We start from the raw sequence: 11,889 nt of genomic DNA on the forward strand, positions 1-11,889 counted from the left end.
GTATCAGAACAAAAGCGGACCGCCCCGGAAACGTCCCAGATCCCGGTTCCAGAAACCCTCTAGGTGCGCCTCCCACACACGGAGGGAGGCAGGCAGTGCCAGGCCTGTTGGGCTTCTCCAGGACCCACGCTTCTCTTTTGGGAGTCCTGGTCCGGGGCGCTGCCAAGGAAACCATGGTGCGTGAACGGGACCTAGGCCAGATCTCGGGAAGCATTCCAGAGGCAGGAGCACCTGCGGCCCCTCTGCGGGCAGGTCCGGTGGAGCCAGTCAGCCTAGACCCCTCCCCGGGCTGGAAACGCTCACCTGGCACACAGCTGAGCAGCGCCACAGGGCGGGACAGCCACACTCCCAGGGCCCAGCCACCGTCTGGGCCTTCGGGCCACGTGGACGTCGCATGGACCCCACACCTGGAGGGCGGCTGGTCCAGTGGTCCTGGGTGGGGGCCAAGGAATGGGGATGGGCACGGGGCCGCCAGCAGGACGATGCGTCATGCAAGAGACAGCCTGCGCCCCTGCTAAGGGGTGGGAAGGGAAGCACAGCCCGCCCGAGCTTCCATGGTGGCTGGGGCCTCCTCTGGAGAAGGCCTCCGTCCCACCGGGCTCCCCTTGGTGAGAAGCGGGCCCCTGAGGCCTGGCTCCCGGGCTGCAGCTGTGGGGAGGCCAGGCTGGCTTCTGGCCTCAGGGGCCGCCACCAAGGGCAGCCTGAGGCTCCTGCTCTGCCTGGCTTATGGCCCCGATTGAGTTAGAGCCCTGAGGATGCTCCCCCCACACCGGCTGCCTCCAGGGAAACTGAGGAGGGAGACCCAGCCCCGCACAGCACCTGTCTTGGGAGCCCAAGGGCACCCAGGCCAGCACGGCCTCCCGGGATGCTCCCACCAACCCTTTGCTTCCCCTCCCGCCCTCCCTTCCCTGGAGTCTGAGGGCCTCCTGGCCTGGCCTGCGTCCTCCCTACGTTTCTTACGGCTTAATCTTGTTTTGCATCTGCTCTGGAGCCTGCGAATTAACACCCAAGCCCTGCCTGGCTCCCTGCAGACCTGCGCCCTCAGCCTGACCCTGCCTGGCCCCAGAGACACCTCACCTCCCTCCTGCCTGAGCTCCTGAGCTTTCTCTTCCTTATCTCAGGCTGAGCCCCGCCTGACCCTGGCCACAGACCTGGACTCTGAACCAGCCTGACTCTCACCCCGCCACCGGGTGGATCCTTATTCCTGGCTACACTGCCTCACGTGTGATCCTCAGCCACACGCTGGACCAGGCAGAGGTCATCAGAATCCATCCTGGGCACAGACCCCGTCCCAGACACATGCTACAGCCCTTTCATCCACCTGTGTTTATTTTAAACACTTCCCACAGGGCCCCAAGGGGTCTCCAGACTGGGAGGATTGCTCTCAGCCCCCCAAGAGGCTGTGAGCCAAGGCCTCTCTGAGGCGGGAGAGAGAATAGTTCAAGGTAGGCGTTCTGGAGGAGCCGGGCTTCCAGAGGGCCTTCCTCCCTGCATGTCCAGTCGTGCTGTCCTCGTCCAAGCCCACGCAGGGCGCTGGAGAGCCGGTGTGAGGGCCCGGCCTGGTGGGGTGCTGACAGTGGTACCTCACACCTGAAGCCACAGGTGTCGTCCCAAGCCTCCAGCGGGGACGTCAGGGGAAACCAGGAGAAGGCTCAGGTGGTGTGACACGATAAGCAGGAATGGGGTGGGGGCACGGAGACAGGCCAGTGAGGACTGGGACACGGGACGGGGGACGGGGGTTGAGGGGCTGCTGGGGAGGAGAGCCCAGATGGGCCGGGGAGGCCGAGCCGGGCTGTGCGCAGGCCCAGAAAGCAGGCAGCCTATGGTGGCGCCGGCTCCCAGGGTCAGGCCAGTTTCACGATGTCCCCACCAGACCCCAGCTTGCGAGGCAGGGTGCCGTCCAGGGTGCAAGAGGCATAGGAGGCTGAGAACAAGCTGTTGCTGGGACAAGAGGCACCGCTGTCCTAGGCCCCGAGGCTGCCGGGCGGAGCGCTCCTGGACGGGGAGGGTGTGTGTGCACCCAGGACCAGGCCCAGGCTGCCCACCAGCACTCCTGTGGGCCTCCTCTGCAGACCCGCCCTGGCCATACTGGCCAGAGCCTGACTTGGCCCCAGGCACCCTCCGGGCTGGCTCCGTTTGGGCTCAGCCAGGTCCCACGCAGCCCCAGCGGCCTATGAAGCTGCGGGGCTGGAACGGGCTGTTGTCGAAGGCCGGTGGGGGCCGGCGGGGGCAGGGCTGGGGCCAGAGGCCCTCTGGGAGGAGTCGCAGGCTGCGGGGCCGGGCCTGTGCGTGGGTCAGCAGCGCCACCTGTTGGGCGGACACGTGGGCGGCGGCCACCACGGCGGGCTCCGGGTCACTCTGCAGCTGCTCCAGGTCTGCAGGCACAGGGCGGCTCGGGCAGGAGGGTGGGGGCAGCTTCTCAGGGCCACCACGTACCCCAGGCCCTGGCCCTCCAGCCCATTCCCACCCACCCCGGCCTTGTGCCTACAGCCTCTCCAGGACCCCACACCCCAGCGAGCAAGCTGGGCCCTACCCTGCGACAGGGAGTCCAGCAGGTCCTGGCTGATGCAGCCCGGGCACGTGTGGTGGATGAGGAAGCCTGGACCGAGGCACACCTGTGAGCGCTGGCCCCAGACCCCAACAGGGAGGGGCCTGTCCAGCTCCCAGAGCCCTGAGTGACAGCAGGATGGCCTCACCTAGGAGCACGGCCGCTGCCCAGCGCAAGGGGTCCTGTGGGCTCCGCAGGTAGCCCTGGGTCTGGCTCAGGAAGCTGGGTACGTGACTCGGGTACTGCTGCACCTGGGAGCGATGGGCTCATGGCAGCACGTGCAAGCCCCCAGGCTGGGGTCCCCTGGGGAGCCCCCAGGGCAAGGCAGCAGGCCCTGAGGTCTTAGGCCTGCCACCACCTTGGCTGGGGGAGTGAGGAGACTCAGTCTGGGGGGCCTGGTGTCCACTGCAGCCCGTGGGCGGCCGACCATACCCCGTCCCAGGCACTGTCCTCCCCTACTGACCAGGCAGTGGCAGATGCGGCTTAGGGCCTCAGGGCTGTCGTAGTGGGCCACCGTGACCATGTCCTCCAGCAGGCCCCAATGCAAGGCCTGGTCACAGCGGGCCAGGGTCCACTCTGAACTCTAGGACAGGGGACGGGGTCAGGGTTAGGTCCAGAAAGTGACAAGAGGGACGGGGGGGGGGGGTGGGGGGGTGGGGTGGGGGGTGGCGGCCAGGACGAGGGCCCGAGCAGCCCAGGGTAAGCGGCCCAGGAAAGGCCAGGCACCCGGGAGCCCCCGACGTGGGCGTCCCTGGAGGAGTCTCTGACCTCAGACTTCACAGATGCCCCGGGGGGATGGGGAGGGCCGGATGGGGACAGCAGTGGGACAGTCTAGGGGGCGGCTGACCTCAGCAGCGTCCCGGCTGGGATCTTGCAGGCGCAACAGCAGAGGGACTAGGCTCCGGAGCACCAGCTTCCGCAGGGGGCCGCGGAGCCCCACCCGGAGCCCGCCCCGGCCCCGCCGCACCAGCGTCCCCAGAAGCCCGACGGCCGAGGCGCGCACCGAGTCCCGGGCCTGCGTGGGAGGACGCGCTCGGGGCAGACCCAGGACCCGGAGAGCCTGGTGAGGGCGGCGTCCCCGTGGGGTTGGGGAGGGGGAGGGACGGGGGGCGGGAGGGGGGAGAGGGCACCGCGGCAAGGTGGGGGCTGGGGGGCGGGGCCCTGTAGAGAGGGGCGGGGCGGGGTCCTGCGGGGGCGGGGCGGGGCTTACGTCGTCCAGCAGCGGCGGGAGGCGGGGCCCCAGCTCGGCGCTCAGCAGCCGCACGGGAGCCCGAGGCCGCAGCAGGAGCCTTCGCAGGGCGCCCAGCGCGGCGTCCACGAGCCTCGCGTCGCCCTCGCCCAGCGCGCCCAGCAGTGCGGGCAGCACCCTGCTCACGTGCCGCACCTGCGGGGGCAGGGGCTCTCGTGGGCGGCCGTTCGCCCCCGCCCCGGTGCCCCCCGCCCCCCACCTTGCCGCAGCGCCCTCTCGCCCCTCCCCCACCCCGTGCCCTCTCCACCCCCCGCCCCGGTGTCCCTCCCCCACCTTGCCGGTGCGCCCCTTCCCCCGGCCCCCACCTTGCCGCGGTGCCCTCCCCTCTCCCTCCCCCTCCCCCCGGCCCCCACCTTGCCGCGGTTCAGCGCCAGGTGGCCCAGGCCCAGCAGGCCCAGCCAGCGCACAGTGGGCTCGCGGTCGCCCTGCCAGGCGCAGAGCCGCTCCAGGATGCTCTCCTCCCTCAGGAGGCCTGCTGTGGGCCGGCTCTGCAACAGCTGAGGGGGCGGCGGGTCAGCACTCAGGCATCCACGGCCACCCCTCACCGCCGCGGGGAAGCAGGCTCACCCCCGTGAAGAAGGCCATGGCCGTAAGGCGCTGCGTGTCGTCGGGGCTGCGCAGCTGGGGCAGCACGTTCCCAAAAAGGCCCCGCAGGTGGTGGTCAGCGTGGGCCACCATGGCACTGGGGTGGGGCGGAAATGGGCGTTCTCTGTCCTGCTGCTGCCGGGCTCCCCCTAACCAGTAACCCCCCACCCCCCGCCCCCCTGCCCGCAGCACCTGGCCAGCAGCAGGACACCTTCTAGGTGGGTGTGGGCTCCCACCAGCCTTCTCCAGCCCCCGGCCTGCTCCATGCACGTGACCACCATGCGGCCACCATCCCCGGTGAGCAGAGCCTTCAAGGCTTCCACAGCACAGCTGCAGGGCCGGCGGCAGGGGGTCAGGGTGAGGAGGGCGCTGGCCCAGCCCCCACTTCTCCCTGGCGCTTGCCCCTCACCTGACGTGGCTGTGCGGGGGCCCTCGGTGCCATGGGGCCTGCACCTTAGGGGCGTCCGGGGAGCGCACACGCCGCGCCAGCCGGTGTAGCTGCGTGACCAGCACGAGCAGGAGGTGTGGGTAGAAGCCCCGAGTGGCACCCACGCAGCCAGACACAGCCAGCATCTCCCCGAGGGCCCGAGTGGCCTGCAGAACAAGGAGCTGGGCTCAGGCCCTGGTGCCCCGCACACCGAGAGCTCCAGGACAAAGCCGCGGACACCTGAGGACCAGACTGAGGAGCAGCTGCCGCCCCGGCTCCTGCCCCTGGGCCCTGGGGAGTCTCCTACCGCCAGCGCCTCCAGCTCAGGCCCGGCTTCGTTCCTCAACGCCCACAGCAGCTGGACCAGCACCTGCCCGTTTACGCGCTGGTTCCGGCTCAGGCTGCGCCACAGCTCGGCGGCTGCCCTGGGGGGACGGAGCACCTGAGACGGGGAGTCCCCCTGCCCCCGCAAACCCCGGAGAACCAGAATGAGTGGCGTCTGTGTAGACTACCCCAAACCCCGCGTAGAGCCAGCAGCAGGGAAACGAAGCTGGATTGCACGTGGTCACTGCAGAGGATGAAACCAAAGAAAACGTCTCCTGGGCAGGTTAACAGAGGAGCCAGGGGCCTTGGGGCCAAGAAGCCAGCTGGCTTGCTCGTCCCACCCTGGAGCCCTGGGCTGGGCTCCCAGCGTGACCTGGGGGCAATGGCAGGGCCCCGAGCCGGGCCCCCCAGGTGCGAGGGCAGGGCGATAGGTGGTGGAGGGAATTCAGAGGCTCTGCCCCCCTCCTTCCCCCCCCCACTGGGGCTAAACTCCACCGCCAATCAGGAAGGATCAGGAAGAGGAAGGAAGCTGCATGGGGAAGGAGGCTCGGGGATGTGGCTGCAGCCTGGGTGCGGCAGGTTACCGGTCGGGGGGCAGCGAGCTTGGGAGCAGCGCACACACCACTTCCCGCGCATGCTCCAGGGCCAGTGCGCTCAGCACCCGCAGAGCCGCCTGCCGGGGCCTCCCTTGGGCCAAGCTGGGCACCTGCGCCAGCAGCCCTCGCACCAGGGCATACACCTGTACAGGGGAGCGGGCATCAGGGCTCCGCCGCTCTCTGCGCCCCCACAGGGCAGGTGCAGCCTGCAGCCTGTGCGCTGGTCGGGCCGCTTGCTTGTCCCCCCACCTTGGAACTCAGCGGCAGGAGTGTCGGGGGCCCTGGGGGGGGTGGCTTACGTTGTCCTCCAGATGCTCCCCCCGGGCCTCCAGAGCGGAGGACAGCATGAGCGCTGTTGCTTGGGTCCCTGCAACGCCAGCCTCTTCCAGGCAGGCAGCCGTGTACAAGGCCAGGTCAGCTAGCGCCCCCTCTTCCCAGGAACTCTGGGGTTCCTAGGACAGGATGGGCGGGAAGTATAAAGTCTTGCCTCGCCTGATTCTGTTCCCCAGTGCCCCCCAACCTCCTTCCTGGGGTCCCCTTGGCCTCCCTTCCCTCCACACTCACCTGGTGGGGTCCCTCAGGGGCAGGACCTTGCCCCCTGGGCGAGGGGCAGGGCTCCCTACCGGCTGGGGGGATGGCACTTGCACTCCGAGGCTCCACCTCAGGTTCAAGCGCACGTTCAGGCTGAGGGCCAGCAGAAGAGCGACCCGGGGTCTGTCCTTGGTTGGCCTGGATGCCTTCAGCCAGAGCCGACAGGGTTAGAGCCCCCACAGGGCCCCCTCGGGCCCTGCCCCACAGTCCCCAGGCCATGGCCACCGCACACCCCAAGCTGCTCAGCTGAGCCCGGCCTGCAGCACCTGTGCTGGTTCTCCCGGGAAGTCGTGCCCGGGCCTGACCTAGAAGCTGGCCCTGGGCAGGTAGGACCGGGGACAGGCGTGGTGGCGCATGCGTGCGAGCGTTGTGTGTGGGGGTTGGGGCGTTCCAGACACCCCCAGGTGTAGGCATCAGTGGCTTGTGAAGGGCCCTCCCGCCCTCGCAATGAGTAGCCAGCCTGGAGCTCGAGTGTGTGGGTTCTGGCTGTGCCCGCCAGGGCCCTGCGGAAGGGATGGGATCCCTGGGATGGTGGACCTGTACCCCAACATCCATCCCCCTGGGTGGGGAGACCCCAGGCAAGTGTGGACAGCCCTCAGCAGGCCCCAGCAGGGTCCAGAAGTCCGGGCCGGCCCTGAGCTAAGGCCTTGCCTGGTTCAGCCCTAGAGGAGCCGGTGGGGCCTGGAGCTGGGCTGTCCCCGCCGCATTCTGACCTAGCCAGGTGTCCTGGGGATGAGGGGGGTCGAGAGAGCTGTCCCCACCTCTGAGCTCAGGCAGGGCAGGGGTGGAGCTGGGGGGAGAGGAGTGTGCCTGCAGCCACTCGGGCGCCCTTGCTGGGACCGCTGTTGTTGGGGTGGGCCTTCTGCATCCTGGTCAGTTGTAAGGTCAGGGCCCCTGGGCCCCGTGCAGAGGACGTGGTGACCTGTGGGTCCCTAGGGCCTGGTGAATCCTGTACCCCTCTGAGCCTCATGCCCCCCAGGGCTGGCCTGATCAGGCCTCTGTCCCAGATCCTGGCATGCTCCCCCGGTGACACGGGGCACTGCCCAACCTAACCCAGCCTTGGGACCCAGAAGAGCCAGTCTGGTCAGATACCTGAAGAGGCGGAAGTGTCGTAGGAAGGGCCCCAGGAAGCCAGCACCTCTCCACACCCTTGCCCTGCCTGCCTTTGCCGCCCTTGTGCTGCCTGCATCCGAGAGCCCCTGCCCCCCCGCAGCCCACAGCACGGAGAACATCTCGCCCAAGTGATTCTCTGGAAGCTGAGTTGCTCCCTGCGCAGAGGCAGGCCCAGCATGGCTCATCTCCTCCCTGGCTCCCCTCCCTTTGGGAGGCTGCTGGGTCAGGAGCTGGCTCCCTCTAAGGTCCAGGCCTGGTGACAGATGCCAAGCCAGTAGGGTGGAGCCCATGAGCGCAGTGTCCCCGTGGCAGTCCCGTAGGGTTGGCAGCAGCAGTGGCCAGGGACACCTGGGCTGCTCTTCGGCTCGGGAGGCTTGACGTGCCCATGGTCGGTGTGCAGTCTGCGGCCATGCCTGGATGCAGGAAGTCCCCCAGGCCCTCTTTCTGGCACCTCATTCCCATCCCATGGCTCCCCGCCCCCAGGCTCCCACAACTCCCCCAAATCCTAGATAGACACTAGAAGCCCCCGTCTCCCCACAGTCCTGTGCCCTCCAGCCTCAGATCTGCCCCCCGAGTCCAGCTCCATGAGCCTCAGGCACTCCCAGCCTTGGCCTCCCCTGGGAGCTGGACCGACACTCCAATCCCAGACTCCAGCCCACCTGCCCCAGGGGGTATAGGGAGCAGCAGGCTGGGTGAAAAAAATGACACAGGACAAGTTGTGCAGGACAGTGAGTGATGTGTTGACTTCAGGCAAACCCCAGCTTGATTCTTTTTTTTTTTTTTTTTTTAAGATTTTCTTTTTTTAAAGATTTTATTTATTCATGAGAGAGAGAGAGAGGCAGAGACACAGGCAGAGGGAGAAGCAGGTTCCAGGCAGGGAGCCCGATATGGGAGCTAAACCACCAAGTCCCCAGGGCTGCCCCCCAAGCATGGTTCTCACGAGGATCCTCCCGCACCCAGTCTGTCCACCAGGGCCCGGAGCTTATCAGACAATGCAACCTGTGGGAAGAAGAGAGGCTGGCGAGAGCCGTTGGGACAGAGGGTCCCAGGGCCAGCTGAGGATGTGGCCGTGCACCAACCTGGTAGAGCGCGGGCCACTCCAGCCGCTTGTGCTCAGGGCTCAGACGGCTCAGGGACAGCTGGGCGAAGGCTCTAGATTCGGCCAGAGATGGGAGCGGCTCGCACAGCTGGGGGGAAGACGGAAAGAAGGGGCTGGGTCAGGGGCCAGAGCCAGGGCTCAACTCCGGCTGAAGGTGCAGACTACGGGAGGAGCTGGAGGCGCCCACCTGTCCCTGCTGGACCCAGAGCCTCAGCAGGGGCTCCACGCCGGCAGGCCTCACGGTACAGGCTTCCCGGGCCCCATGAGGCCAGACCCGCAGCTCCTGGCCAGCCTGGGGTGGTGGCTCCTCTGCCAGCTGCAGCACATCCAACAGCAGGGACCCTGTGTGTGCATCAAGAATGAAGAGGGGGCCCAGGGACTTGAGAAGGGCCTTGGAGGGCTGGGAGGGGCTCACCTTCAGGGCCCAGGAGCCGGAAGGCAGCCTTGCTCCCAGGCAGCGTCTGTTTCTCGGGGTCCTCAGTCAGCTTCATTCGTGGTTGGCCTCCCACAGACACCAGCTGCAAAAACGTGTGCTGGGATCGCTGGACTCCTCCCCAACCCGAGATCCCTCTGGCCTGCTCCACCGGGTCCCCCTATCCGCTACCTTATAGACGCAGCCCAGGGAAGGCTGGCGGGGACACGTGACCACATTGGTGCCAATGCCTATGACGTTCACCTCACTGCCCTGGAGGAGAAGAGGGTGGCACTGGCCTTCTTAACATCTGCAGGCCCAGAGCCCTCCTAGCCACGCTCTGGCTTGCCCCCACCCCGCCCTGCCCCACCCCACCTCACCTCCTGGGCCAGCCGGGCCAGCTCCTTCTCATCAATGTTGTTGCTGACGGCGATGGAAATAGATTCCAGCCAGGGCATCTGGAACCTGTGATGGGGGCAGCCCCTCCAATGTTCCCCGATGTACCTGGTCACATGCACCCCCCAGTGATGCCCCCCCCCCCGCCAGGCCACCAACACCAGCCAAGGGTCTGTCTTCAGCCGTGCAGGTTTTGGCCTTTTGCTTCAGCCCCTGGGTGAACCCACCCAATTTGCCCACCAAGGGCCCAATGTCTCTACTGAGGTAGCAACTGGATCAGAGCTCCTCACTTTGGGAGGGGCAAACTGCTTCCTCCCTCTGCCCCATCCCAACATTCCTGCCCCCCCCATGGGATCTCTCCGCAGGCATAACTGTCCGGGGGACTCACCGGGCCGAGACGGTCCTGAAGACCCCGCGGATCTCCTGGGCCTGCTGAAGCAAGTCACCGCTGTCCAATCGTATGCCTACTGCGCGGTAGCCCAGTTCCCCCAGGGCCAGGGCTACTGCCAGGAAGTTAGGAAGACCGCTCCTGTGGGCGGGTACAAGAAGGGTGCGTGAGGGGCTGTGGCCGCTCTGCAGAGCCCACCCAGGGGAGCACCTGGGCCTCACCTTTGCACGCTGTAGGTGTCCAGCAGGCCCTGGAAGGCCTGGGGAAAAGCCAGGGCATAGGCCACAAAGGCTGCCCGCTCCCCCCGGTGGGGCTCCTGCACCCCCAGCCCCAGATGGGCACACACGCCATCCAGCCATGCCTCCACACGAGCAGTCAGGTCCACCTTGGGTCCTGGACTGGCGGCTGGAGCCAACATCTACGGAGAGGGCTCAGTGAAGGCTGGGCAGTCCCTCGTGCAGGGGGAGGTCTGAGCGGGGGCAGTGCCACCACCGGGGCTACCTGCCAGGGTGGCTCAGGTGGACCACCCTCCCCTGAGCAAGGACTGGCTTTGGGGTCTGCTGTCTGGAGTGCAGCAGGGATGAGAGGTACTGACCGGGTCGGGGGGCACCTCAGTGCCCGAAAAGGAGGTGACGAAAGAGTGGGCCAGGGTTCCCGCCAGGGGCACACCCCGCAGCTGTCCTGCAAGCACATTGCTGCTGCCATCAAAACCTGGGCCGGGGGTCAGGCGTGGGGTCAGGCGGGGCTGGAGGGCTCCGGGCAGGTCTCCTTCCCCGCCCCTGCCTCCCTCCTCCGGCTCTCACCGCCTAGGTAGCTGTAGGTGGAGGCCGTGAGACCCCCATCGGGGCCCTGGGCTCGCCGCAGCCCCATCTCCAACAGCCGCTTCTCGGGGCCCGCGATCAGGCGAAGGCGCGCAGCGTTGGTGGCGATGAGGCTGTGGGGGCAAGGGAGCCGGGGCCGCGCGGGGCGGGGCGTCGGGAGGTCACCGGGGGGGGGCCCCTCTCCAGGGCCCAGGGCCCGCCCCCGCAGCCCCGACCCCACTCCTCCGGGGACCCCACCTGGCGTAGCTGACCAGGCAGAGGAGGGGCGTCTCCAGCAGCTGCACCACCAGGAGCGGCCCCGACACCTGCAACAACGGCACCTGCGGGGGCGGAGGGGTGTCGGCTGGGCGACTCCCGGCGGGCCCGCGCCCTGTGCGCCCCGCGCGCCCCGCTCACCCCACACTCACGTTGGGGAAGGCGAGGGAGCCCTCGGGCAGGGCCCGCACCGTCACATCCGAGCAGTCGAGGGCACGAAGGTGCTCGAAGAACGCGGGGTCCGTGTCGGGGGGCAGCACCGAGGCCAGAAACTGCACGTCTGGGGGGACAGAGGCCCTCACCGCTGGAGCCAGCGCAGGACGCGTCGGGGCCGGAGCCGGAAGCCTCGGGCTCACGGGAGGCTCGGCCCGGGCTCGGCGGGCGGCGGGGGGCGGGGGGCGTCTCATCTAGGCGGCGGGGGACCGGGGCGGGGGGCGAGGGCCGGGGCCGGGGCCGGGCTACCTGCGTCCCGAAGGCGGAAGGCGCGCAGGAAGCGCACGCAGTCGCGGAGCCCGGCCGCCAAGGCGAAGGCGCCGCCGAACGGGCAGCCGCGGAAGAAGAGCTCGAACTCGGCCTGCTCCCGCGCCCGGCCCGCGCGCCAGTAGCCCAGCGCCATGGTGGCCTGGTACAGGTCGGTGAGCAGCGGCCGGGCCGCCGCGCGCGCCTCGGAGTCCTGCTCCGCCGCCATCTCGCCCCCGCCCGGGACTCGAATCCGCGCCCCGGCCCCGCCCCCCGGACTCCGACCCCCGCCCGCGGCCTCTGACTCGGACTCCGACCCCCGCCCCGCCCCCGGGTTCCGGCCCCGCCCCCGGGTTCCGGCGCGCTCCCGCCCCGCCCCCCGCAGGGCCGGGTCCGCTCGCGGCTCCGCCCCCCTCCAGCCGGGACTGGGGACTGGCGCTGCAGGGCGGGTGGGAAGGGGCAGGTCCGGGGAGGGGCCTCGAACCTGCCCCAGGTGGGCATCTACGTGGCGCAACACTATGTACAGCTCAGGGTGTGTGCTGACAAAGGGCAAGGGGGCGTTTGTCCACCCTCCGCGGGCGCCCGGACTCTTGCACCCCCAGGGAACGCTGTAGTGGTGTGCAGGG

At 68.6% G+C, this 11,889-nt stretch overlaps 2 protein-coding genes and 1 long non-coding RNA gene across 6 annotated transcripts; 1 reads left to right on the top strand and 2 right to left on the bottom strand.

The window, feature by feature from the left end:
- Window positions 1–1,311: 1,311 nt before the first annotated feature.
- On the bottom strand, window positions 1,312–7,912 carry MROH6 (maestro heat like repeat family member 6). Its single transcript, XM_072774796.1, has 14 exons — window positions 6,294–7,912; window positions 6,029–6,181; window positions 5,718–5,872; window positions 5,117–5,234; window positions 4,792–4,976; window positions 4,575–4,712; window positions 4,365–4,479; window positions 4,151–4,294; window positions 3,759–3,932; window positions 3,396–3,563; window positions 3,012–3,131; window positions 2,697–2,799; window positions 2,534–2,599; window positions 1,312–2,375 (listed from the first exon to the last, which is right to left on the bottom strand). Exons 1-14 carry the CDS (start codon window positions 6,873–6,875, stop codon window positions 2,143–2,145), a joined length of 2,454 nt encoding a protein of 817 aa, XP_072630897.1. The 5' UTR covers window positions 6,876–7,912; the 3' UTR covers window positions 1,312–2,142.
- On the top strand, window positions 4,182–10,666 carry LOC140603963 (uncharacterized). Its single transcript, XR_012007001.1, has 3 exons — window positions 4,182–4,451; window positions 4,572–5,544; window positions 9,706–10,666. It is a non-coding gene; the product is annotated as an uncharacterized lncRNA (long non-coding RNA).
- On the bottom strand, window positions 8,226–11,571 carry NAPRT (nicotinate phosphoribosyltransferase). 4 transcript variants are annotated; one of them, XR_012007000.1, is made up of 13 exons: window positions 11,267–11,571; window positions 10,957–11,084; window positions 10,787–10,869; window positions 10,532–10,662; window positions 10,324–10,439; window positions 9,950–10,146; window positions 9,729–9,869; window positions 9,325–9,409; window positions 9,137–9,217; window positions 8,948–9,050; window positions 8,720–8,848; window positions 8,513–8,620; window positions 8,226–8,432 (listed from the first exon to the last, which is right to left on the bottom strand). XR_012007000.1 is itself a non-coding variant. In XM_072774795.1 (13 exons), exons 1-13 carry the CDS (start codon window positions 11,490–11,492, stop codon window positions 8,370–8,372), a joined length of 1,617 nt encoding a protein of 538 aa, XP_072630896.1. In that variant the 5' UTR covers window positions 11,493–11,571; the 3' UTR covers window positions 8,226–8,369. The 4 variants fall into 4 exon arrangements, 3 of the variants coding, with proteins under 3 accessions (XP_072630896.1, XP_072630895.1, XP_072630894.1); XM_072774795.1 differs by having other exon boundaries at window positions 8,720–8,874; XM_072774794.1 differs by having other exon boundaries at window positions 8,226–8,620; window positions 8,720–8,874; window positions 10,324–10,409.
- Between the last annotated feature and the right edge of the window lie 318 nt (window positions 11,572–11,889).

Source organism: Canis lupus, chromosome 14 (genome assembly GCF_048164855.1).
Source record: "Canis lupus baileyi chromosome 14, mCanLup2.hap1, whole genome shotgun sequence".
NCBI lineage: Eukaryota > Metazoa > Chordata > Mammalia > Carnivora > Canidae > Canis > Canis lupus.

Bases quoted from the DNA above. Each gene is read 5' to 3' on its own strand.
- MROH6 (XM_072774796.1), bottom strand. From the start codon at position 6,875: ATGGATGTTGGGGTACAGGTCCACCATCCCAGGGATCCCATCCCTTCC. The intron at 6,182-6,293 runs GTGAGTGTGGAG...ATCCTGTCCTAG, and splicing joins CCCCTGAGGGACCCCACCAG to GAACCCCAGAGTTCCTGGGA. The intron at 2,800-3,011 runs GTCAGTAGGGGA...CATCGCTCCCAG, and splicing joins GCCGCATCTGCCACTGCCTG to GTGCAGCAGTACCCGAGTCA.
- NAPRT (XM_072774793.1), bottom strand. From the start codon at position 11,492: ATGGCGGCGGAGCAGGACTCCGAGGCGCGCGCGGCGGCCCGGCCGCTG. The intron at 10,663-10,786 runs GTGGGGTCCCCG...TTGCCCCCACAG, and splicing joins TGCCTGGTCAGCTACGCCAG to CCTCATCGCCACCAACGCTG. The intron at 9,870-9,949 runs GTGAGGCCCAGG...ACCCGCCCACAG, and splicing joins GACACCTACAGCGTGCAAAG to GAGCGGTCTTCCTAACTTCC.